We start from the raw sequence: 27,797 nt of genomic DNA, 5'->3' as shown, positions 1-27,797 counted from the left end.
TATGTTGCTGCTATTTCTGCTCACCACGACCCCGTAGAGGGGAGGTCGGTGGGGAAGCACAATCTGGTTGTCAGGTTTCTTAGGTGGGCCAGGAGGTTAAACCCTCCTAGGCCTCCCTCCCTACCCTCTTGGGATTTGGCATTGGTGCTAAGAGCCCTACAAACTGCCCCCTTCGAGCCTTTGCAGTCAGTTGAGTTGAAGTTTCTCTCTATGAAAACCCTACTCCTGACTGCGTTGGCCTCGATCAAGAAGGGTGGGGGACCTACAGGCATTTTCGGTCAATGAATCGTGCCTTGAGTTTGGGCCGGCTGACTCCAGTGCAACACTGAGGCCCCGGCCTGGCTATGTGCCCAAGGTTCCTACCACTCCCTTCAGGGACCAGGTAGTGAACCTGCAAGCGCTGCCCCTGGAGGAGGCAGACCCAGCCCTAACTTTGCTCTGTCCTGTACGCGCACTGCGACAGTATGTGGATAGAACTCAGAGCTTCAGGACCTCAGAACAGCTCTTTGTCTGTTATGGAGGACAGCAGAAGGGGAAGGCTGTCTCCAAGCAGAGGATGGCCCACTGGATAGTGGATACCATCACCTTGGCCTATGAAGCACAAGGTGTGCCCTGCCCGCCCAGGTTGCGTGCTCACTCCACTAGGGGTGTCGCATCATCTTGGGCGCTGGCTCGTGGTGCCTCGCTAGCAGACATCTGTAGAGCTGCAGGTTGGGCGACTCCTAACACGTTCGCTAGGTTTTATAGCCTACGTGTCGAACTGGTTTCCTCCTGTGTTCTCACCTCAAACGGGTAGTGGCACTGAGAGTCCCGGCTCAGAGTCGGCTTGCGGCATTCTTACGCCTAATTCTCCAGAGAGTTCCTTAACCAGGCAAACCCTGTCAAGTCCTCCAGCACTCCGGCGTCCGGACGTGGCGGAGCGTCCGGTGCCAGGCCTTTCAGCCAATGAATTCTTGATATCTGGTGCGAGGTTGGTGCCCATATGAGTGACCCTGTTGGGATCCCATATGTGTATTACACGGTATGCTTATTAGAGCCTTGTTTCCCCTGGCAGACCACGTTCTGCCATCTCTAATCATGCAGTTTAAGCCATCTCAGAGACTTCCATGTGCAATAGGGCCCTATGGGGTTACTTCACATGTCTAAATGCCACTTAACCCCCTCTGGGAGGAGGTGACTCCGCAGTGTGCCTCTTCCAAACGGAAGGGCACGCTTCCCAGTGTTATCCAAGTCCTACTGTCTGGGTTGCTCAAGGAACAACAGTAGTTGACCTTCTCTGTGTAGAGCCCGGTCCTATCGTCTGCCTTATAGGAAGGATCAGGAGGCCTACACAGGGCACTGGAAGGGGCAGCTCCTGTGGCGCTTTGGTAGGGATCCCAATTCGAAAGGGAACGTCTTGGTTACGTATGAAACCCTCGTTCCCTGAAGGAGGGAACGGAGACGTCACGTCCCGTCGCCACAGTCGCTGTACCACCACTGAGCGGCCGGGTCACTGGCTCGGCTCTTCAGCGAAAGCATGAATTAATGCGATGCACCTGCTGCCTCTTATACTCACGCTGTGATCAGCGGCAGCTGGATGCAATGATCGCATGCCAATGTCCATTGGCTCATTTAGTTACACTCGAAGTGGAGTCATCCGAATTGGGTTCCCAGGCATTCAGGGAACGAGGGTTACATACGTAACCGAGACGATATTCATTTCACAGTATAAACAGCTTCAGTGATTATAATGGGAGTTTTTGAGAGTGCTTGAACTCTGGCTAGACAATGAAAATGTTCTTTGATAATGTAAATGTTCTTTGCTTCTGTACAATGTGTTATATAAAGTGTTATAATTAGTTGCCTATGTTAATTTTTTTAAATTAAATTCACATTAAATATAAAGTAAGTTGTAGCCTATTAAAAATATGTTATTGCATGAAACCCATATCTGGTACTTAAGTAAAAATACGGGTTTTTATGCATAGCTAAGGCTATTGCACTATTAGCCTACTTTGCTCATCGCCCATTAGGCCTATAGATCAACTATAATCTTTAAAAGTGCAAAATGCATTTACTTACACATATTTGAGAATCGACATATGTCATGATATAGTTAACACGTTTGGAAGTATTTCAAATAAAAATAAAGAAATAAATAATATAAAATTTAAAAAAAAGGAACAGAAACGGTGATGTGTTGAACACTTTGTTCTGATGACGCAAGTGTTGCAGCTATGGCAGCTGAGAAGGCCATTCTTTGTGTTCTTTTTGAAGAATTTTCAGAGCCTGATGAAGTCGGTATAAATATGTGTTTAACAGGCTACTGCAAAATACGCTCGATGTTACAGTCACTGCCCTTGCTGTCCAGAATAAAAGGGAACATCCCAATCGAGTGGAGGGATTTGTGGAAACTGTGGTTCCTAATGATTGTGATCCAACATTTGCCTCACATTGCCCACTTCTTACCTCCGAGACTTTGTTATGATCTATATGACCTTATTATTTTTATTGTGAGTATTAGGCTTATCATTATTGTGTCACCCACAATACAATAGCAAAATATATAAATATGTAGTATTTTTATGTTACATTAATCATTAATCAAGCACACCTTCCTAAGGAAAGAATATGGACCAGAAGACATTGCAATTACTACATGATATTTAGACAGACTTAAAGAAGTTCCAGATCTATACTTGTGTAATAGAATTAGCTCTTCATTTAAGCTTTTATTTTGAATTTTAGCTTTAGGAAATCGAATCATAGAGATTCGCTGGATCTGATTAATTGTTATTAATCAAAACGTATAATTTATACTTTCTTAACGACTCGAGCCAGCAAGCATTAAACCAGTATATTTTAGCAATCCTGTTTATCTCGTGGCCACGATAATAATACAGAATTGGTTGGGAAATTTTGAGCAACAGGTAACACGATCTTTGGCAAATAATTTAAGATTTGAAAATCACGACACCAGACCATTCATTAAAAATGAATCGAGAGTTTATTTACTATTCTAGGATACAATACTAACAAAACACATACACACACATACACACGTTCTGGCAAGATGAAAGTCGTGGCATGGAGTCGATCAGTCTGTGGCACTGCTCAGGTGTTATGAGAGCCCAGGTTGCTCTGATAGTGGCCTTCAGCTCTTCTGCATTGTTGGGTCTGGCATATCGCATCTTCCTCTTCACAGTACCCTATAGATTTTCTATGGGGTTAAGGTCAAGCGAGTTTGCTGGCCAATTAAGAACAGGGATACCATGGTCCTTAAACCAGATACTGGTTGCTTTGGCACTGTGTGCAGGTGCCAAGTCCTGTTGGAAAATGAAATCTGCATCTCCATAAAGTTGGTCAGCAGCAGGAAGCATGAAGTGCTCTAAAACTTCCTGGTATACGGCTGCGTTTACCTTGGTCCTCAGAAAACACAGTGGACCAACACCAGCAGATGACATGGCACCCCAAACCATCACTGACTGTGGAAACTTTACACTGGACCTCAAGCAACGTGGATTGTGTGCCTCTCCTCTCTTCCTCCAGACTCTGGGACCCTGATTTCCAAAGGAAATGCAAAATTTACTTTCATCAGAGAACATAACTTTGGACCACTCAGCAGCAGTCCAGTCCTTTTTGTCTTTAGCCCAGGCGAGACGCTTCTGACGCTGTCTGTTGTTCAAGAGTGGCTTGACACAAGGAATGCGACAGCTGAAACCCATGTCTTGTATCGTCTGTGCGTAGTGGTTCTTGAAGCACTGACTCCAGCTGCAGTCCACTCTTTGTGAATCTCCCCACATTTTTGAATGGGTTTTGTTTCACAATCCTCTCCAGGGTGCGGTTATCCCTATTGCTTGTACACTTTTTCTACCACATCTTTTCCTTCCTTCACCTCTCTATTAATGTGCTTGGACACAGAGCTCTGTGAACAGCCAGCCTCTTTGCAATGACCTTTTGTGTCTTGCCCTCCTTGTGCAACGTGTCAATGGTCGTCTTTTGGACAACTGTCAAGTCAGCAGTCTTCCCCGTGACTGTGTAGCCTACAGAACTAGACTGAGAGACCATTTAAAGGCCTTTGCAGGTGTTTTGAGTTAATTAGCTGATTAGAGTGTGGCACCAGGTGTCTTCAATATTGAACCTTTTCACAATATTCTAATTTTCTGAGATACTGAATTTGGGATTTTCCTTAGTTGTCAGTTATAATCAAAATTAAAAGAAATAAACATTTGAAATATATCAATCTGTGTGTAATGAATGAATATAATATACAAGTATCACTTTTTGAATGGAATTAGTGAAATAAATCAACTTTTCGATGATATTCTAATTATATGACCAGCACCTATATATAGATATATACTGTATAAGACATCAAACATGAGGTATTTGTCATATCGAATACCTATAATTTTACCTACTACACGGGTTAAGTCATAGATTAAAATATCCTAAGTTCTAATAACCACAGCAAGATAAACAAAACATAAAATACCACATTCATATATATATTGTCTCTTGAGTATATTGCTTTAATAGCAGCAGTCTTTTCTTGATTGTCCTTTTGGCAAAGTCCATAAAAGTTTGGGTGCTTTTTTGAAGAAGAAGAAGAAGAGAAAAGAGGCGCGCATTCTCTTGGAATGCAGTGAAGAAAAGGGAGTTGTTATGAGGTCATGAGGAGTATCACGTTGTGTGGCTCTGGTGATCTTCTTAGCTCAGACGAAGCTGTAAGTCAGTCACTTTTTGTTTATCAGAAGCGCAGTTTATGGTACGCGGGGTCGCAGTATCGCGAACGCTCTGATTCTGGAACCTCTCCAAAGAAGTAGTTCTTTGTTGTTAACTCCGTGCAGATGTAGCGCGACCATTTCATCCTCAAACTTATGGTTTACGAGTCTCTCGAGGTGATAAGGAGTGTATGGCCGGACGCTAGTCAGAGAATTGTGGCGTTGTGTTGGTCATTTGTTAATTTTTACGACACAGCGTGGGGGGAGGATCTCAGTGGGATGTTCTGAGTTAAGATTATGTGCGTGTGTTCTTTTCGACCAGGTTCTACACTTGTGGTCTGATTATTTCAGTTATTTTTCCTTTAATGTAAATAAACATGTGCAAACAATATACTTGCTCTTGTGAATTTATTTTGACGTTAATTACATTTACTTACAAATTCATCATCATCATGTAACATGCTATGTTACTATAAAACTGTTACGACAAACATGTCTTCTAATATCTTCAATTGTTGTGTATACCGAGCTGCAGCGGACACATATTAAATGACTTCACTTGGACCCATTGTGCGAGCTGTCTCTTTAATACCACGTTGTAACAGCCCATAGTGCTGATACTATGGATTTATTTAGGGTGCAGTTCTACTACAGCCCTCTAGGGGCTCTAACCCGCTCCCCTCCTCCATATTAAGCCCAGGTGTAGTAGTAGAGAGAGAAGCATTGTTTGGTTAGGAGGAAGCATGGCTTCTCATGCTACCTTCAATGTTTAGAGTCCCGATTGAGAAACGTTGGTGTTTTAAGCTCAATCAATGTAAGTGTTTATCTGTTTAGTTTATTCGTGTTATTTTGCATTTGTTTGGTCATTCTGATTGATGAATGTGTTTGTTGGCATGCTGGCTCTCAGTTTGTGTTTGCGTTCTAGAGGGACTCTTTTGTATCGGTGTTTTTTTCTTGCCACTGATGGCCGCGCTGTCTGAACCTGGGAGACATTCCTAGGATGGGATTCCTGCTGCTGTCGTGGTCAGTTTGGAGTTCCTCACTCGGGGACTGGGGTGGTTTTGGGAGTACATGGTGGAGATTGTTGGGTGGACCGAGGGATGCACATTGAACTTAGTCATCATCATCAGAATCATCATCATATTCTTCGACATCATCAATATCTCATCTACCATGTCTTCAACGATAAGTACTACAGACATTCATTGACATTCATGTTCATCATTGGACAATGCTATAGGTTTATCTTCCATCCAGAGTTTCACTCCTGTTTGTATGCTTGCAAGCTCAAATACTTACATTTCACAAAGTTACTGAGACTGCTGATTTCCTTGTTGTTTTTGCTGTTATTGGTTTATGCCAACTTCTATCATACAATAATAATTTGTTAAATCTCGTTCTGTGTGTTTATTTGGACATTGTGTCAACACGATATTCTTTATTTAAGGTACTTGTATTAAGAAAGGTTGGTGGGCCCCTCTCTCAAAATATTTTGTAGAGGCTCTTCCTTTAAAAGAGAAGGGGAGCAGTTACATATTGGCGCCCGAACAGGGACCATTAAGCCTGTACATTTGTTACCTTTACCAGTATCCATGTCATACAATAGGGACAGTCAAATTGCTCTGGATGGTGTTGAGGCCGTGCCTGATGGGGACTTTGCATTTGCTCCGTTCACCACACGTAGGGAACCCCTAAGAGACTTAATCCACACTTTTAGTGACCTGTATATTGATTCAGAAAGTGTGGGAATTGAGGACAATGTTCCAGAGATTCCAGATGATTCCCATTTTCCACCTCCTCCACCACCACCGGAGATTGATCATGAATTAAACAACGACCCGTCCACTTCAGTTACATCTTTGATTGAACGCCTGACAGATCGGTTCACTGGTATCGAAGAAGAAAAAAGCATTACATCTCGGTGAGCGCGCAGTCTCTGCGTGGGCGTGACCCAGACAGGCGGCGCGCTCACCGAGATGTAATGCTCGTTCAGAGTATGAGTCTCGCTCTTCCCCACTCACTTACTGCCTTCTATGAAGGCAGCTCCGCTCTCCCGTTTCTCCTCTCTCAGCAAAGCTCAGAGAATGAAACCTCAGAGCCACGGAGCTCCCGCAGCACTCTGATCTGCCGGTGTTCACACGTGAGAATCAGAGCTCCTCATTCATTGATCGGCTCTATCTAATCGGATCGGAGTGCAAAGCTCTGTGTGTGCGTCGCTGAAGCTGCGCTCACACAGGCAGCCTGCTTTCAGCCGGACTCTGTCCTGGTTCGCTCGTGGTCCTCTATGTAGCAGGCCCCGCCTCCCCCACTCTCATGTTTCTCTTCTCCCAGTCACTTTGGAGACAGGAACGGTGAGCTCGTGAGGCTGAGCAATCAGGCTTGAGTGATCTGCACGCCACCATATCCCGCGTGCTCACTTTGATCTGCCAGCACGTGTGTTAACACGTGAGGATTAGTGCCCCTTACATGGAGTGGCCCAATCCTTCCGCGCGAGTCGTAGAATGCTGCGCTGGGCGGCCCCGCCTCTCACGTTTCTCTTCTCCCAATCACCTCAGAGAAAGAGACGGTAAAATCGCTGGGCTGGGCGTTCAGGCTTGAGTGATTTTTTCACGCCGGCATAGCCCCACTTGTTTCACTCCGCACACAGCTCATTGATCTGCCAGTGTGTTTAAATTAAGGATTAGCGCCTCTTGCAGCTCTTTGATCTGCCAGCGCTACTTTCATTATGGAAGCGTCAGTCTGTCCCTGCTGCGCTCACGGTCCCCCTTCAATGAAGATGGCCCCGCCTCCTCTGCTCTAGTGTTTCTCCTCTCCCAGTTATCTCGGAGAAGAAACCGCAAGCTTGAGGGTTTGAGCGATCAAGCTTGAGTGAATCTATGCCGGCGCAACCCTGCGTTTCACTCTCCACTCAGCTCTTTGATCTGTCAGCGCGAGAGTTTGTGTCTCGCTCTGCTTCGCTCACGGCTCGCCGCCTTCAATGAAGGCGGATCCCCTCCCCTCGGCCGCTACGAGTGGATCTTAGAGGATGCGCGCAGCACTTTTGATCTGCCAGTGTGTTCACACATAATGATAAGCAATACCCCTCTTCTAATGAACGGTTTGATCTTTTTAGGCAGATCGAAAGAAAAGGCTGTCACTATGATTATAACTGACAGCTTCAGAATCCCTCCCACCCAGAGCGAGTCAGGCTTCTACAGCCGTTACTTCCTCGTCCCCAAAAGGATGGCGGCCTCCGGCCATCCTCAATCTCAGACACCTGAATTGCGCCCTCATGAAGAGGTCGTTCAGGATGATCATGCTGAAGCAGATCCTCTCGCAAATTGCCAAGGGGGCTGTTTCTTTTCTCTGGACCTGAAAGACACATACTTTCACATCCAGATATACCCCCATCACAGGCGATTCGCCTTCGAGAGAGTGGCTTATCAGTACACAATATTTCCCTTGGACTGTTTCTGGCCCCCCACACTTTTATGAAGTGCATGGACGCGGCTCTTCCCCTCTAAGATAGATGGGAATCCGCATTCTCAACTACCTCAACGACTGGCTCGTTCTGGCCCAGTCAGAGGTGGAGCTATTATCGCACAGAACCCTCAGAGCGACCTAGAGCACCTGGGACTCAGGGTCAAATTCGCCAAGAGCACACTGTTTTCCAGCCAGCGAATATCATTCCTGGGTACAGTTCTCGACTCGACTCAAATGAGAGCCGTAGTCGCACCAGATTCATGCTCTGGCCATGCGAGAACTCGCAACCTTCTTTGAGATTGGTGCCACCTGCCCTCTCAAGGCATTTCAAAAGATGCTAGGCCTCATGGCCGCAGTGTCGTCAGCGCTACAGTTTGGTCTGCTTCGCATGCGACCTCTCCAGCGCTGGCTGAAACCACAAGTTCCATCACACGCGTGGCGTCACGGATGTCTGCGTATCAGGGTGAGCCAGGCCTGTGTAACAGCCCTAGCCCCCTAGAAAGACCCTCACTGGAGGGGAAGGGGCGTGGCCATGGGAATGGTTTGCAGGAGAAAGGTTGTCACGACAGATGCCTCCAACACAGGTTGGGGAGCGATGTGCAAGGGCAGACCGACTTTCGGCCATTGGTCAAAAGCAGAGAAAAGGCTTTACATCAATTCCTTGAAAATGCTAGCAGTATGTCGAGCCTGCCAGTTCTTCCTGCCAGACCTGAGGGGACACCACGTGCTAATCTGCTCGGACAGAATGTCTGTGGTGTCCTACATAAATCACCAGGGAGGCCTTTTCCTTGAAGCGCTTTGCGTATTGGCAGAACGCCTTCTGGAATGATCTCAACCCCATCTACACTCGCTGAGAGCAGCGCACATACCGGGCAAATGGAACCAGGGAGCGGATAAGTTATCTCGGAGCAATGTCCCCTCAGAGGAGTGGACGCTCCATCTGCAGATGGTTCAGAGAAATTGGGAGATCTTTTGGCGAGGCCGAGGTAGACCTCTTCACCTCGGGAGACAACTCTCACTGCCTGACTTATTATTCGAAGGTCGAGGATGCGTTGGCCCTCGAACGGCCCAACCTCCTCCTTTATGCGTTCCCACCGATCGCCCTGCTTCCGCAGGTTATCAGGCAAATCAAGGATTGGGGACACAGGGTCCTCTTGGTGGCCCCCCCTGTGGAAAAATCAACCTTGGTTGTCAGAGACTCCCGTGGCCCATTCCTGAGATGGGACCTCCTGTCTGAAGCGTACGGGACAATTTGGCACGCTTGGCCCGATCTCTGGGCCCTGCACCTTTGGCCGCTCGACGGGAGCCCGCGAGCTTCTCAGAGAGCATGCTGAATACCATTTCTGAGGCTAGAGCACCGTCTACGAGACTCCTCTATGCCCTTAAATGGTCCGTGTCCTCCACGTAGTGCCTAGACCGTGGTGAAAACCCGTCTACCTCTGACTTATCGGTGGTTCTGTCCTTCCTGCAAGAATTGCTGGATAAGGGACGTTCCCTGTCCACACTCAAGGTTTACGTAGCAGCTATAAGGGCCTCACACGCCCCTGTAGCAGGTCAATCATTGGGCAGGAACACTTCTGTTGTCCGCTTCTTGAGGGGTGCCAAGACGCTGAATCAGCCTCGGCCCCTCACAGTCCCTACATGGGACTTGCCCATGGTTTAGAGAGCCCTGAAGGGCCCTCCCTTGAGCCACTATAGTCCACTACCCTTCGGTCACTGTCGCTAAAAGACTGCTCTGCTCTTAGCACTAGCGTCGGTCAAGCGAGTAGAAGACCTGCAGGTGCTCTCCACTAGCCCTGCCTGCCTGGAATTCGGGCCTAACGACACTGAAACTAAGGCAGGGTTATGTGCCCAAGTGCTTTCCACTCCATTCAGAGCTCAGGTCATCACGCTCTCCGTGCTTCCTCCCTCTGATGAGAACCGGGAGTTATCCTTGCTCTGCCCAGTCAGAGCCTTGAGAATCTACTTTGAGCAATCCGCCCTTTTAGGAGTTCGGAACAACTCTTTTGTTAGCTTCGGTAACTGCGCCAGAGGGCTACCGGTAACAAAGCAAAGGCTCTCCAGATGGATAGTGGATGGCGTTACCCTAGCGTACTCATCCTTGGGCCTACAATGCCCCATCGAAGTTCGAGCCCACTCCACAAGAGGCATCACCTCGTTGTGGACGTGGTCTAGCGATGTGTCTATTACAGAGATTTGTGCGGCGGCCTGCTGGGATTCGCCATCCACATTTGCTAGGTTTCATAACCTCTCTGCTTAAATGGGCATACTTGCGTATGGGAACAATACTAACAGAGAGTCCTTGACCGCACCGCACTCAAGCTCTCTGGTTGGTTGCTTGCATGCTTTCGGTCCTGGGAGTACCGAATATGTAAGAGTCATCTGGAGCGATCACCCAAGCTGGGCGTAACCTCTATGAGTTTAGCCCGTTTTAGCCTTGGAGTATACTATTATGCTTCCCTATGGGCATTAAGTGCTTAAGGAGGTATATTATGCAGTCGTTCCTCTACCATAACACGGCGTGATTGAATTGAGTTCCCGAGTGGAGTATCGACAGGGAACGTACTCGGTTACTGACGTAACCTTGGTTCCCTGAGATATGGAACGAGTACTGCGTACTTTGCCTTGCTAGTTAGCTGCACGACTCAGTCGTTGCTTCAGTCGAAGTAACCTGAGGATCCTATGGCGAAACGGCTGCTCATATAGCCAGATGGCTCCGCCCATTCTGGCGGGCTTCGTTGCCATAGGCTCGTGCAGCTCCGCTGCCGACCCATTGGTTTATTTTTTTACACACTGCACAAACCAATAGTTGTGCAGTTTTACTGCATGATTGAATAAGGCTTCAATTCAGGAGAAAAAAGGCTTTTCCCATATGTACTCATTCCGTATCTCAGGGAACCGAGGTTACGACAGTAACCGAGTATGTTTTTCCCTCACTCTCCCTTTTGACTGGACTCTTTAAAGTATTGATTATATGTCTGTTGTTTTTTTGTTTGTTTCTTTTTGAATGGATATTATGATGTTATGTGTAAAAAAACAAAGTTGATTAAAAAAAAGATGAGCTGTGTGCTGAGAATTAACTGACTTCTGTGACATGAGGTGGCTAGCAGACAGTCGGTTTAGCCAGTCTGTCTGCTTCCTGACCTGGGCCCCAAGTTAGTCAAGTGTGAACTCTAAGACTATGTGCCATATTTCTAGAGAGAAGAGCGGCACCACCCCAGGAGGGATGAAGACCATCTCTTTTCAACAGGTCAGGTCTGTCTCAAAAACTTGTCCAATTGTCTATAAAACCTATGTTATTCTGCGGGAACCACTTAGACATCCAGCCATTGAGTGACGACAGTCTGCTATGAGTCTCATCACCCCGGTTAGCAGGGAGGCGACCAGAGCATATTACAGTGTCTGACATCGTATTTGCAAGTTCACACACCTCTTTAACATTATTTTTAGTGATATCCGACTGGCGAAGTCGAACATCATTAGCGCCGACATGAATAACAAGAATTTACATTTAGCATTAGCCAGCATTTTTAAATTTGCCAAGATGTCAGACGCTCTGGCTCCCGGTAAACATTGGACTATGGTGTCTGGTGTCTCTATTTTCACGTTAAAGTTTGGATGCGTGTCTCTAGTCTCTAGTATCTTCTCTGTCAGCCTAACTATTTCCCTGCATTTATCACATGTAAATCCCTCGTCGCCGACAGAGAGCGATAAACTATACATGTGGCAAGCGGTGCAAACAACAGTAGCAGGAGAAGAAGCCATTACTCACCGTGATTGATGAATGATTCACTTACCACTGTTGTTTGATGAACTCATGAAAAACAGAGCGAGAGAGAAATGAAACGGAGCGAGGGGAAAAAAAGAAAACAATAATAGGCACGAATAGAAATGCGAATGACAAGCTAACCAGCTAACGAATGTTAACGCGCTGCACTTGCGGTTTTAGATTAAAAGCGAACGATCAAATTAGTTAGATTAGTTTGATAGATAATATCAGAAATATGGTGGGAATTAAGTTATATTTTATCACTTTAAAAACTTTAAATTCCCTGGTCTGTCTAGAGCAGGGATCCTCAAATCTGGCCCATGAGATCCACTTTCCTGCATAGTTTAGCTCTAATCAGTATCTTCAAGATCATTAGAAAATCACAGGTAGGTGAGTTTGATCAGGGTTGGAGCTAAACTCTGCAGCAGCTTGGCCCTCCAGGGAAAGATTTGAGGAACCCTGGTCTAGAGGTTGCCGAACGTAATGCAGTCCCATGTTGACTGCATCGTCCACAGACTTGTTTGCTCTGTAGTAGAGATACGCAGATGAGCTCAAACGTCACCCGAATCCACTGCTTCAAATAAATTATCCGACCGCCACCCACCCGCACCTATATTTTTCTCTGATTTAGATAACCGACCCGCATCCGATCGTCACATTACAATGATTCTAATTAGACTAATTCTTAGTTTTGCACGATGATATGATGAATGGATGGTTCATTTTTAACAGCAGATTCAGTGATGTGAGAGCTGATCTGCGCATTAAGTCCGCTGCGCATTACGGCTCCGACACGGCCACAGGAGCTAATCACGGTCGCTCTAGTCAAGTCAATGCTTGTGTTTATACCCGTAGATATGTATATATATTATACCGGCCACGCCACGGCTCGTTTCAGAAGCATCCCAGAATCTCGTGGTCTCACGAATCCAGTTGCTTCGCTCCTGGTGTGATTTGGCACCGCGTGAAGGACGGAACAAAACGTCGTCGGAGCCGTAAGGGGTAACGGTAACAGGCTAATACAATGATAATAGGCAGCTTTTAAATGAACATTTAATTAAACTAAATTTCTTATTTAGCCAGATTATAGTCTACACTTACTTAATAGCATAAACACACGCTTTACTCTAGGGCTGCAACAACGAATCGATTAAATCGATAAAAATCGATTACTAAAAGCGTTGGCAACGAATTTCATAATCGATTCGTTGTGTCGCGCGACGCGGAGACGTTTGATTATTTAAAAAAAAAAAAAAAACACTTTAGTTGAGCGCGGAGCGGAGTGAACACACTCGGTCTCTCTCGCGCACGGATGCTAGCAGAGTTTGGCGCCTCATAAATAAAAAAAAACAAAAAAAAACGAGCGGAGGTAGAGGAAAGATATGGCGGAGGCAGAGAAATCCGTGCGACCCAAGTCATCCAAGGTGTGGGAGCAGGGGCGGCGTTTGCGTATGGCAGAGTATGGCAGTTGCCATACCCTAGCCCAGTCAGGTGCTGTGAAAAATTATCCAAACTTGAGTCGCTTATATTTCGTTTTATTATTTTAAATCAGAGAGTTTTAAAAATAGTAAACCAATGATAAGCATTAAAATAACTTGTCAGTAAAACCGTAACGCCATTGGATCATCGAGCTCTCAGCGAGACCTCGTAACTTCACCCGCCTCCGTTCAGATTGACGCGCGCGCACAGCCTGGAGAAGATGAGATCTCTGCTTTTTCGCAATGCAAGGGTGAATAAATAATTGGTGTTTGAATAGTACAGCGTTTTCTTTACTCAAACACTATGTCAGTAAAGGATAATGTTTTTGTGTGTTTGAAGAGTGGAGAAGAATTAGTTATTTGCCGTCTATATACGTTTTAAATATCCTGTGCATTATGTGCATAAGCGCTTAATTTGAGATTTTGGCCAAGTGTATTAAACAACAAGAAAAAACTAAGCGCCCATATAGCTACAATCAAAGTTATATAACCTGTAAAAGTTGATGAAAGCATAATGCACTTGCTGCTTCAGATAACAGTTACAGCCGTTCTAATGACAGACAAAACACTCCATCTCCGTCATTCTCTGGTCAAAAACATTATTAACTCCATTTGAGCTTGATTTTCATATAATGTTAAATGCAAGTGTCTGATACAATACCAACGCTAACGAACCCCAAAAGTCTATATATTTGGCAGATGTAAAGCATACATGTGTATGTTTTTTGTGTTAGTCCATTTTTATTTTATTTTATTATTATTATAACAGCTCAGGGATGTTCAAGGAGCAACATGTTTGTGCACTTTCTAAAGATTTTAGTTCTGTTTTTGAATAAAGGGTTGGAAATGAATGCTTTTCTTTTTTTATCCGATTCATCGATTAATCGAAAAAATAATCGACAGATTAATCGATTATTAAAATAATCGTTAGTTGCAGCCCTACTTTACTCCATTCAAACTTTATCTGGAATGCCACTGTACAGTGGGTACGGAAAGTATTCAGACCCCCTTAAATTTTTCACTCCTTGTTATATTGCAGCCATTTGCTAAAATCATTTAAGTTCATTTTTTTTCCTCATTAATGTACACACAGCACCCCATATTGACAGAAAAACACAGAATTGTTGACATTTTTGCAGATTTATTAAAAAAGAAAAACTGAAATCACATGGTTCTAAGTATTCAGACCCTTTTCTCAGTATTTAGTAGAAGCACCCTTTTGATCTAATACAGCCATGAGTCTTTTTGGGAAAGATGCAACAAGTTTTTCACACCTGGATTTGGGGATCCTCTGCCATTCCTCCTTGCAGATCCTCTCCAGTTCTGTCAGGTTGGATGGTAAACGTTGGTGGACAGCCATTTTTAGGTCTCTCCAGAGATGCTCAATTGGGTTTAAGTCAGGGCTCTGGCTGGGCCATTCAAGAACAGTCACGGAGTTGTTGTGAAGCCACTCCTTCATTATTTTAGCTGTGTGCTTAGGGTCATTGTCTTGTTGGAAAGTAAACCTTCGGCCCAGTCTGAGGTCCTGAGCAAGGTTTTCGTCCAGGATATCCCTGTACTTGGCCGCATTCATCTTTCCCTCGATTGCAACCAGTCCTGTCCCTGCAGCTGAAAAACACCCCCACAGCATGATGCTGCCACCAACATGCTTCACTGTTGGGACTGTATTGGACAGGTGATGAGCAGTGCCTGGTTTTCTCCACACATACTGCTTAGAATTAAGGCCAAAAAGTTCTATCTTGGTCTCATCAGACCAGAGAATCTTATTCAGGTGTTTATTAGCAAACTCCATGCGGGCTTTCATGTGTCTTGCACTGAGGAGAGGCTTCCATCGGGCCACTCTGCCATAAAGCCCTGACTGGTGGAGGGCTGCAGTGATGGTTGACTTTCTACAACTTTCTCCCATCTCCCGACTGCATCTCTGGAGCTCAGCCACAGTGATCTTTGGGTCCTTCTTTAGCTCTCTCACCAAGGCTCTTCTCCACCGATAGCTCAGTTTGGCCGGACGGCCAGCTCTAGGAAAGGTTCTGGTCGTCCCAAACATCTTCCATTTAAGAATTATGGAGGCCACTGTGCTCTTAGGAACCTTAAGTGCAGCAGAAATTTTTTTGTAACCTTGGCCAGATCTGTGCCTTGCCACAATTCTGTCTCTGAGCTCTTCAGGCAGTTCCTTTGACCTCATGATTCTCATTTGCTCTGACATGCATTGAGCTGTAAGGTCTTATATAGACAGGTGTGTGGCTTTCCTAATCAAGTCCAATCAGTATAATCAAACACAGCTGGACACAAATGAAGGTGTAGAACCATCTCAAGGATGATCAGAAGAAATGGACAGCACCTGAGTCATCTGCAAAAATGTCAACAATTCTGTGTTTTTCTGTCAATATGGGGTGCTGTGTGTACATTGAGGGAAAAAAATGAACTTAAATGATTTTAGCAAATGGCTGCAATATAACACAGAGTGAAAAATTTAAGGGGGTCTGAATACTTTCCGTACCCACTGTATCTGTCACTGCAACTTCCGGAACAGGCGAACACACACAAAAATGTAATCTGTGTGTTTGTCTGCCTGATGAAAAAATTTATTTAAAACACGTTCATATTTTACAGATTATTTGCATCACTAATGATTTATCTCATCCACCCGCGACCCACCCGCAATTAATTAGAATGTATCTTTTATTACATGACCCACCTGACCCGCGGATGCAACCGCCATCCGCGCATCACTACTCTGTAGGCAAACTGAAGAGGATCCAGCAAGGGTCCAGTAATATACTTCAGGTGGGCCAGCACCAGTTTTTCAAATGACTTCATGACCACAGATGTTAGAGCCACAGGCCTGTATTCATTTAATCCTGCAATTTTGCATTTCTTTGGGATGGGGATGATGGTGGAGTGTTTGAAGCATGAAAGGACTTGGCACAGCTCCAGTGATCTGTTGAAGATCTGTGAGAAGATGGGGGGCCAGCTGGTCAGCACAGGATTTCAGACAGGCTGGTGTAACACAATCTGGGCCTGGTGCTTTTTTCCTCTTCTGCTTCCGGAAGACCTGGCGCACATCGTCTTCACTGATCTAGAGTGCAGGTGTGGGGAAGAGGGGGGTTGCAGGAGGTGTTAATGGTTGTGTGGGGTGTTTTTTCAAACCTCCAATAGAACTCGTTCAGATTGTCTACCAGTTGTTGATTCTCCACAGTGCTGGGGGATGCTGTCTTGTGAGATCAGTGAGGCCGAAACAGCCTTTTAAATCCCGTTCTGCTTCATTACTCTATCTTTTAACAGTTCTTAATACAGGTTTAGCTGATTTCAGTTTCTGCCTGTAGGTCCATATAAGATGAACCAAACAGTGATCAGAGAGTCCTAAAGCTGCCCATGGGACAGAGTGATATGCATCTTTTATTGCTGTGTAACAGTGATCCAATATATTACTGTCTCTGGTGGGACATATGATGTGCTGTCTGTATTATACACAACCAACTGAGGTGGCCTAATGGTTATAGAGTCGGACTCGTAATCCAAAGGTTGTGAGTTTGCGTCTCGGGCCAGCAGGAATTGTAGGTGGGGGGAGTGAATGTACAGCGCTCTCTCCACCCTCAGTACCACGACTGAGGTGCCCTTGAGCAAAGCACCGAACCCCCAACTGCTCCCTGGGTGCCGCAGCATAAACGGCTGCCCACTGTTCACTGTGTGTGTGTTCACTGCTGTCTGTGTGCACTTTGGATGGGTTATATGCAGAGCACGAATTCTGAGTATGGGTCACCATACTTGGCTGTATGTCATGTCATGTCATGTCACTTTCACTTTATTTTGGCAGTTCATGGGAGAGATTTGCTTTTATTAAAGTCCCCGAGAATGATTAAAACAGAGTACAGGTACTGTTGTTCTGTGTCTGTGATCTGATCAGTGATTTTCTGTAAAGCTGAGCGTCCTCCTAAAGCATTTGATCAGCGCTGCTGCTCTGCCAACTACAATGTCCAGCAAAACATCATAATAGTCGAAAACCGGTGAAATGTCGGGTGGTGTGTACTGCCAAATGTCCAGCAATTCGTCTCTGGTGAAACTGATTGCAGAGACATAACTAAAGACAGGACAAACTAACAAAAACATAAAAACAACTGTGGAGCATGCCATGGAGGCAGCCATCAGCGGCACCATCTTGAGAGTAAAATGTAGGTTGTACAAAAATTTTATTTCTTATTTTTATTCGTCTTTTTGTAATGATGATGTCAACACAATAGGAAAAAGTGTCGCAGAAAACAAATATATAAATGTAGGTTGTACAAAAGATGTAGACTATTTGTTATTTTTGTTAGACATGTTATTAAAATATAAACAAAACCGAGTTGAATGTCCTTCAAGGACAGAGCATCCACTTTGCTCTGCATCCTGCTCTGTCACTCATCGACAACCTGCCTGTTATGTCTGAGGGCAGTAGGCTATATTTACCACCGGTACAGCCTGCTCTGAGGACCGTTATGCACACGCTGCGCATACAGACCCCGCAAATAAAATGCATGAAGTAGGAAGCGCTGGTCCGTGTGTGCAGCACGCGCATAACAGTCCTGAGCGCAGTCTGTACCGGTGGCCGATAAGAATGACTAAAGCGCAGAATCTATGCTGTTGTGAAAGTAAATCGGGAACAGGATATTGTTAGACCGCCCGCTCCCATTCAAATTACACCAGTGTTACCGTCCGCTGCTGCATTTTATTAAAAAAATGTATCCCGCGTTGCAAGGAATCTGGTCCGGTCCGGCAGTTGACCTCTACTTTATTTCAGTACACATAGTACACTTCCATTATGTAAAGTAAACAAGCAGTAAATGAATAGTGCGCAAGTCTAAAAGGGACAATTTTTTTTTTTTTTTTTTTTTTAGAATAAATTAGAATAAAAAGTGCTAGAGTTAGAGGGTCAAATTATTTAAAATATAAGATTAAAGCTGTAGTCTGTAAGTTTTGCCTCTGTCGCCATCTCTGTTTGAAAACCTGGAATTGCAGCTTTTTGCGGAATTATCTTGCTTGTGTGGGTTGTGAGTTGGCACGGCTCCAGCGCGGATGAATCTAATGTTTTGAGGTGAATGTGTGGCTGTCAGTCACCGCACCGGTGTGGATGTTTACTGTACTGTTGGCAAATGAATGGACTCCGGCTCTGATTGGCTTGCCTTAATGTTCTTTCCCTCATCCAACCAATCTCACTCCTGAAGCCTAACTTTTAGACGCTGCAGGCAACTGTCCATATTTCCAAAGGCTACGTAAAATGTGTAGGAACAAGCTAACGGCAAGCAACTTATTTTTGAAGTAATTGGGCTATGTTGGTGGATAGATTAGCCTGTTTGTAGCTAGCTAAATTAAGTTCGCTGTAGAGCAGGATGGAATGCATTTGTATCTGCTGTAAATTGTGTTCCAGTATAAACGGTGATTACCGTGTGAGGCTGCTGTTTTTTTTTTTTTTTTTTTTTTTTTTTTTGTTTTGTTTTTTTTTTTTGCGTGAGGCTGCTGTTGCAATAGCTATGAAGAGTGTAAGTTACATTATCGCTACATTAGTTCGCTACCCTTTGCAAAATGCTCCTCAGTCTTGACCTTAACATTTCTCACATATCAGTAAGCTATTACTCTGACATGAAGTCGATTTGAGAACTGTTCAACCTACAAGTAAAGCATACTGTTTAATGTACAGTAATATTAGTATCACTCAGCTCAAGTGGAGGCAGCGCTAAGCCGTAGCTAAGTGTCAGCCTGTAACAGCAGTAAACACATTAGCTGAATCAAGAGAAAACATGAAAATAAACACGCAAGACCTTTCCTCTCCGTGTTGTGCCCAAGCAGGACAGGAATGCCATGGAGAACTGCAGTGTGTTGAAGAGTAACCTCAGTTCCCTATCTGTCTGTCACTATGAGTTATTTCGTGACGACATAGGGGATTTACTTGGAAGCCCCAATCATCTATGACTTCAAGAGAAAACGCCAATGAATATTGGCTAGTGGATTTTGCATACCTGAGCCACTCCCCGTGAACACGGGTATAAATAGGCGGCAGGTGCATCCACTCATTAGATTTTTGCTTCGGAGCAGAGTGGATGAACATGTTGATCTCCACAAAAAGCCATTCATCATCTGTCTGGAAGCTGTTCTGGTTGGCGTTACGGTGCGAACAGCGGTTTCCCTGTCTGCAGCGATTCCACTGGGCACTTCAACTGAAAGTTTAGAGTTTAGATTTCCTAAAAGAGCAAATCACGGTCGGTTCGCGTCTTTTTAAAGACGCCGTTCCGGCTGTGTTCTCTTGGTTGCGGTCATTTCGTATCCTCCGTCCACTGCCACGATCGTTGTCTTCAGTGTCTGGGCATCCAGCACGCTGAAGCTTCATTCGTGAATGGTTTATGCGTTCGTTCTGAGCGTGTAACCATGGCAGCGCTGTGATCACGCCTCTCTCTCCTCACGGGGATGGGAGGGGCTCCCTCTGTCACTACCCGCGCTGGCTTCTCCGCCACGAGCAGAGAACCATCGGCTAATGCTCTGGGCAATCTGAGGGTTACAGTGAGAGCCTTTCCGCAGGGCCAGTCCCCACAGACCTCTCACTTTCTCCCGCAGCAGCTGTTCTGTGCGGCTCCCCGGTGATTCTGCTGTGCCGTCTCACAGCGTGCCCAGCGTTTAATCCGGTGCGCCGATAGAGGATCAGATGTCGATCGCAGCATCAGGGGATGGGCAATCGTCCTCTGAGGATGAAGATTCGGCGGGGCTGCCTCCCTCGGGTGTCGCGGCCGCTGCCGAGTCAGACCCAGAGTTGACGGCCGTGCTTTCCCGGGCCGCTCATTGGTTCCTCGGCATGGGCCGTGGCTCGCGATGGTCCTTTCTTTCCGGAAGTGCATGAGGAGCTGACGAAGTCGTGGATGGCACCTTTTTACGGCCAGAAGCGGCTCGTCTGCCTCCCCCATCCTCACTAAAATTCTCAATTTTCTCAACGCTCTCGTCTCCCAGGCTGGACTGTTCGGTGACACTGTCAAGGACTGTGCCCAGCATTTATCGTCAGTACAGAAGCGGACCGAGGCTGTTCAACACATCTTGCATCACTCTCGTGATGCACCATCCAAACACACATTAATGATCAATATCTTTAGCATAATTTTCACTCATGTACTGTATTATATTAAAGAAACTAACCTCATATATGTACGTATTGCTTTGGAATCACCTTTCGTATCTCCTCAAATGCATATTAATCCAGCAGGCATGGGTCTGTAATATGATGATGCAGGTAAAAACAACTCATTTAATTCATGAATAAGAGCAGATAAAACCTAACTGACCATAAACATATCTAAAAGACTGTAAGTACTTACTTTTGTGATGTGATAACATCTCCAAACTGTTGTGCAAAGTTGTCACAAAAATCTCTTTCCTAAAAAGACAAGGATAGCAATTATTAACTGGATTGAAGGAAAACAAAAGCAAAGATAAATAAATAACACATTAAAATGACACAAATATATATATATATATATATATATATATATATATATATATATATATATATATATATATATATATATAATATATAATATACAGTGGTGTGAAAAAGTGTTGGCCCCTTCCTGATTTTTATTTTTTGCATGTTTGTCACACTTTAATGTTTCAGATCATCAAACTAATTTAAATATTAATCAAAGATAACGCAAGTAAACACAACATGCAGTTTTTAAATGAAGTTTTTTTTATTATGAAGGGAAAACAAAATCCAAACCCACATAGCCCTGTGTGAAAAAGTGCTTGCCCCCTAAACCTAATAACTGGTTGTGCCACCCTTTGCAGCAACAACTGCAATTAAGCGTTTGCGATAACTTGCAATGAGTCTTTCACATCGCTGTGGAGGAATTTTGGCCCACTCTTTTTTGCAGAATTGTTTTAATTCAGCCACATTGGAGGGTTTTCGAGCATGAATGGACTGTTTAAGGTCATGCCACAGCATTTCAATTGGATTTAAGTCCAGACTTTGATTTGGCCACTCCAAAACCTTAATTTTGTTTTTCTTGAGACATTCAGAGGTGGACTTGCTGCTGTGTTTGGAATCATTGTCCTGCTGCATAACCCAAGTGCACTTTAGCTTGAGGTCACAAACTGATGGCTGGACATTCTCCTTCAGGATTTTTTGATGGAGTGCAGAATGGTTCCATCAATTATGGCAAGTCATCCAGGTTCTGAAGCTGCAAAGCAGCCTCAGACCATCACACTACCACCACCATGTTTGACTGTTGGTATGATGTTCTTTTTATGAAATGCTGTGTTGGTTTTACGCCAGATGTAACGGGACACACACCTTCCAAAAAGTTCAACTTTTGTCGCATCAGTCCACAGAATATTTGCCCAAAAGTCTTGGGGATAATCAAGATATTTTTTGGCAAATGTGAGACGAGCCTTTGTGTTCTTTTTGGTCAGCAATGGCTCTTGCCATTGGAACTCTCCCATGGATGCTTATTGTTGAATCATGAACACTGACCTTAATTGAGGCAAGTGTGGCCTGCAGTTCTTTAGATGTTGTTCTGGGTTCTTTTATGACCTCCTGGATGAGTCGTCTTTGTGCTCTTGGAGTAATTTTGGTAGGCCGACCACTCCTGGGAAGGTTCACCACTGTTCCATGTTTTCTCCATTTGTGGATAATGGCTCTGACCATGGTTTGCTGGAGTCCCAAAGCCTTAGAAATGGCTTCATAACCCTTTCCAGACTGATACATGTAAACTATTTTGTTTCTCATCTGTTTATGAATTTCTTAAGATCGCGGAATGATGTGTTGCTCTTTAAACATGCTTCACTTTGTCAGACAGGTTCTATTTTAGTGATTTCTTGATTCAACAGGTCTGGCAGTAATCAGGCCTGGGTTTGGCTAGTGAAATTTAAGTCGGCTTTCTAAAATAATGTGGTTAATCACAGTTCTTTCATGATTTAACAGGAGGGGGCAAGTACTTTTTCACACAGGGCCATGTGGGTTTGGATTTTGTTTTCCCTTCATAATAAAAAACTTAATTTAAAAACTGCATGTTGTGTTTACTTGTTATCTTTGATTAATATTTAAATTTGTTTGATGATCTGAAACAACATTAAAGTGTGACAAACATGCAAATAATTTAAAAATCAGGAAGGGGGCCAACACTTTTTCACACCATTGTGTGTATGTATGTGTGTGTGTATATATATGTAGGTATGTGTATATATATATATATATATATATATATATATATATATATATATATATATATATATATATATATATATATATATATATATACATACATACATACATATATATATTCTATTAAAGAATACTCCATGAGTTAGAGTCTTTTGAAGCTACAACAGTTATTTAGTAAACCGTTATTTATTAGTTATTTTCTCTTTATCTTTTGTTTGATTAACATTAATAACATACCACAGCAGGTTTATTTAGGCTGCTGTCACTTTAAGAAGAAAGAATCTAATATACTGATCCACATCTGTTTTTCTCCTAACTGTTCACGTTCATTTTAGACATAACCGACTGCTTATGTGAATACTAAGAAAGATTGGTATTTTACATATCTGTGTTTATTTCATTTCATTCAAATGCAACATTCAGGTGTGCCACATAGACGACATAACAAAATGTATATTGACACTTTATATTCGACAAAACACGTGCATTAATCCATTAACTTTGACTTTAATATCATATAATCAAGTTCCTTAACATTAAACTCAAACTTATATGTATAAATACTCACCAGTTTTATTGTTTATCAGCCGAGGTCTTCCACAAAACAAGATGGCCGTTGATCAGAAAATTCTCAATCCAAACCCTGATGATGTCAGTGGTCACATGGCTTGCACAGCACTCAAACAAATCGTGTAACCTTAACTAGGGACATTTGAGTAACTAGGACTTTTAACACAAATAGTCAGATTTAATAGATCTACATCAGTAAGGTAAACAAACAATAGCACTTTAAGTAAAGTCAACAAAATGAATTGAGTTAGCGCCTTTGTTACATTTTACAGTGCAGGTTGTCAGCGGGAAACTCCAGCACATGCGTGCCTCGCAGGCTTGTAACAGGAAATGCTTATAAATTGAAAACAGGTAATTTCCATCATGTTGGATTCATTCAATATTCTCTCTATTTGGAATTATTCAAAAATAATAGCTAACTCCTAAACAACCAAATTTAGTAGGTTTTATTCCAGTTTTCTTAAATTAATTTTAATACAAAATAAATAAATACTGAAAAAAAAAACAAGAAATTAATTTTGTTAAATAAAGTTTACACATTAAATTGAATTAAATCTACAAACCCACAGAATGACTTTTTACAGTGTGTTGTCTTTAAATAGTGCAATCAAGTACACCATTACTATGCCATTAGTAGCACTTTTATCTACATTAAAAATATAGCACTTCTGTTACGGATTTGTGGTTGTAGTTCAACGTAAATAAAGGTCAGGAGAACGAAATGGCATCAACACACTTTTCCATTTATTTAACATGTAGCTGGGACAAAGACAAAGGGAAAACTGAGAACTTATAACAGGAAGAGAACAAAAGAGCAAACAAGATAATACAAATCAGGTGGGGATGATAAACGATGATTAACTAATGACAAAGGCCGGAACAAAACCAAATAAGGGCAAACAGGAAACTAGAAGGGCAGACACGTAACATATCGGGGGCGGGCGCCCTGGAGTCCAGTGTAGGACTGGGACAAGGGAGGCCTCCAGGGCGGGTCAGGGAACTTGGGAGGCCATGGTGGGTCAGGGAGCTTGGACGACCCCCATATTTTTGTTGAAGTTTAGAACTTTTACCCTCTGGAAGGGCTCTGGGGGGTGCTCTGGCAGAACGGACTCTTGGGGGCGCTCTGGAAGCGCGGAGCTGGACGGGACCAGCTCAGACTCTTGGGGGCGCTCTGGAAGCGCAGACTCTTGGGGGCGCTCTGGAAGCGCGGACTCTTGGGGGCGCTCTGGAAGCGCGGACTCTTGGGGGCGCTCTGGAAGCGCGGAGCTGGACGGGACCAGCAGAGACGAAGTAGGGCTCTTGCGAGAAGCTGGCACTGGCAGGCACTTGCGAGGAGCTGGCACTGGCGGGCACTTGCGAGGAGCTGGCACTGGCGGGCTTGCCATATTCACTGTCGGCGGGCTTGCGTGGGCCGTGAACGGCAGTGGGTGAGGGAGAGTCGCGCACGGCGGCTTTGGGCTTGCGGTTGCCACGAACTGCGGCGGGTTTGCTGTGGCCGTGACTGGGAACTTCTTCGCAGAATGTGGGTTTAGGAGAGCCACGGACGGCGGCTGGTTTTCGTGAGCCGAGGATGACAGCTGGTGAGGGGGAGTCGCGGCAGGCGGGTTAGTTCCGGCTCGGGCCCGGACATTTCCCAGACACCGGAAAATAGCTTCTCTCCAACACAATCCCGTGGTGTCTGGGAGGTCCATAGGACGGTGGAGATTGGTTCCGAGCCGGAACAGTTCGTGAAGGGTGGCGTCATCCCACGCCGTTGCCGCGGCGACTTTACAGAACTCCCCGGCATAATCATAAAAGGGAAGCCCCTGAAGGGCTAAGGCGGCGAAACTGTCCGCAAACTCCATACTTTGGTTCGGTCTCAGCTTCTGTTATGGATTTGTAGTTGTAGTTCAACGTAAATAAAGGTCAGGAGAACGAAGTAGCATCAACACACTTTTCCATTTATTTAACATGTAGCTGAGACAAAGACAATGGGAAAACTGAGGACTTATAACAGGACGAGAACAAAAGAGCAAACAAGATAATACAAATCAGGTGGGGATGATAAACGATGATTAACTAATGACAAAAACCAGAACAAAACCAAAAAAGGGCAAACAGGAAACTAGAAGGGCAGACACGTAACAACTTCAAGTACTTTTGCTAAATGTATGCTTACTGTTAAATTGTGTTTTGGTATCCCAGGTAAAAATAAAGTGTACTTGAATACACTAAAAATACTTAAATACAAGCAAGTGCATTTCTAGTACATTCTTATTTTTGTGCTAAATAAAATTGTAAAAGTTATACACTAAATATACATATTAAAAGTATATTTCTACTTCAGTAGTACTTCAGTGCAATTGCAAAAGTATACTAAATACCACTGATATTTAAATATATTTTTAGCGCATTGAAAAATATACTATCGCAAAAATATACAGAGGACTTTGCTAGTAGCACATTTGGGGAGAATGTACTTACAATTATTACATTACTAATATACTTTAAATAAAATCTATTTAATTTAAACTTAGGATAATTATAAAAACTGTACTAGTTTTTTGGTAGTATTCTTTATTTCAATGCACTAAAAATCTATTTAAATATCAATGGTATTTAGTATACTTTTGCAATTGCACCGAAGTACTGCTGAAGTAGAAATATACTTTTAATTAGTGTATTTATAGTGTATTAACTTTACAATTTTATTTACCACAAAAAAAAAAAAAGAATGTACTTGCTTGTATTTAAGTATTTTTAGTGCATTCAAGTACACTTTATTTTTACCTGGGTCCAGGTCGAACAGTGTATGTTCCATTCAAAGGGGATTAAAGTGTACGAGATGTAAATTTAAATTGTATTTACAGAGGTATATTATATCACACTTCACAAGGTTTTATCTGTGTGTGAAGATACTGCAGGCCGTAGCATAGTGCAAATCAGTGAATGAATGTTCCAAAGTGAAGTAAAATTCAACAGATTTTCCATGCTCAGGGAGTAGGGAGCAAAGAATCAGCAAATGTACAGTTGCACACCTGCCCTCCTGCCTGTCTCATTGATGTTCCACAACACTACTTATCAATGCTCAGCGCTCATCGACTCGGGAACAGAGAATTTAATGGAAGCTGAGTGGGCAATTAGGAAGGTGTTCTCATCCAAGGCATCACTGATCTCTTGACTGTCCGCACACTGAGCATTGATAAGTAGTGAGGAGGGTAGGGGCGCAAATGCACATCTGCTGAGGGGTATTCAAGATCAGTGTTGGCACCCCCATATATTTTCTATTCCCTAATACTAACCCTAACAAAAAAAAAAGAAAAAGGTCAATCAGGGGTGATAGAAGTGACACCGATGCAAACCCTCCCCCCAGTTTCCATACTACTGCAAGAACAAAAACACCTTTTTAAACCCGTGTCAGGTGTTCGACCCCAGACAACAGAAAATATTTTTTAAATATTGCTCACTTTTTAGTTAAGTATTGGAGGGATTTATTTTTTTATTTATTTATTGATTGATTGATTCATGAGAAATATTTATATGTTTTGTATATTTTAGATGGGAACGTAATGTAATGTAATGTATATGAATGTAAAATTCACTTTAGAAAATATCTGTTTTTTTTTGTTGTTTTTTTTATTCATGTAGATGATACAAGAAAAGTGTGCCTTGCTTAAGTGGTAGATTTATGCCACCTGGTCGAAAACAAACACTTATAAAATGAAAATTACATGATATTACCACTATGACCATGCTTTCCGATTTATATTTAGACACCATTGGATGAACTAAAATTGAACTAACTTAAGCTGGATGACGACAGTACTGCCTTCTGTAGAGCTGCTTTATAGGTGAATTGGCTTTGTCTGATAATTGATTTAATTTTGCTACATCAATTCTGTTACTGACCTGGTTTGAATCAACATTGAACTGACTCGAGCTGAATAATTACACTTGTCCTCTGTAGAGCTGCTTATATCTGAAATGAACTCATTGAATAATTGATCAAGTTTACACACAGTTATTAAACAGAACTATTGTCTTTGTAGAGCTACAGTAATATTCTTGTGATTGTCCTGTTGTACCTGTTTGATGTTTTTTCAAGTTTTGAATTTCTTTCTTTCTTTGTTTTTTTTTTTCTTGTTTTGTTTTTTGTTAGTTTTTTTGTTTCTACAGCACTTGTACACTTGTTTTTAAATGATTTCTATAAATAAGTTTTCATTTGCTGACATTATGGTCAGGTCCAGTATGGTTTGTACTTTAATACCTTGACCTTAAGTCCCACTTTCTTTTCTCTTTTTTTGTCTTAACAGGGCTTATAAAACCATTGAGGATGAGGACCTCAGATTTCCTTTGATATATGGAGAAGGAAAAAAGGTAACACTGGTGAGAGAATCGGAGGACAAATTGAAGCAAAAAGAGCAAATCAAAAGGCAACTTTGGTTAGGCACCGACACAAGACATGGCACTGGAACAGAAGTGTCAAGGCCAAGAGAAATTAACACTGGTATAGACAACAAGAGGAAAGAAAAGTAAGATTTATTTAATAGATGAAAAAACAAGGAAAGAATTAGATAAGATGAAAAAGGATAATGAGAGGATAAGAGAGTCTCAGCTACATCGCCTTGTTATTGAAGGACTGCTACTATGCATAGAGC

The 27,797-nt window shown here is 43.4% G+C and overlaps 1 protein-coding gene across 2 annotated transcripts in view; it reads left to right on the top strand.

Moving 5' to 3' along the window:
• Positions 1-27,797, top strand: part of LOC131539287 (protein phosphatase 1H-like) — a 121,908-nt gene that overhangs the window by 50,748 nt on the left and 43,363 nt on the right. For both annotated transcript variants that reach the window (XM_058773759.1, XM_058773758.1), the window contains exon 7: positions 27,453-27,516. In XM_058773759.1, coding sequence (XP_058629742.1) covers positions 27,453-27,516 — 64 coding nt within the window. The remainder of the gene's footprint in view (positions 1-27,452; positions 27,517-27,797) is intronic.

The sequence above is a fragment of the Onychostoma macrolepis genome, chromosome 04 (assembly GCF_012432095.1).
Source record: "Onychostoma macrolepis isolate SWU-2019 chromosome 04, ASM1243209v1, whole genome shotgun sequence".
Lineage (NCBI taxonomy): Eukaryota > Metazoa > Chordata > Actinopteri > Cypriniformes > Cyprinidae > Onychostoma > Onychostoma macrolepis.
The sequence above is the reverse complement of the archived record's forward strand: the minus strand, read 5'-3'. Positions and strand labels throughout refer to the sequence as shown.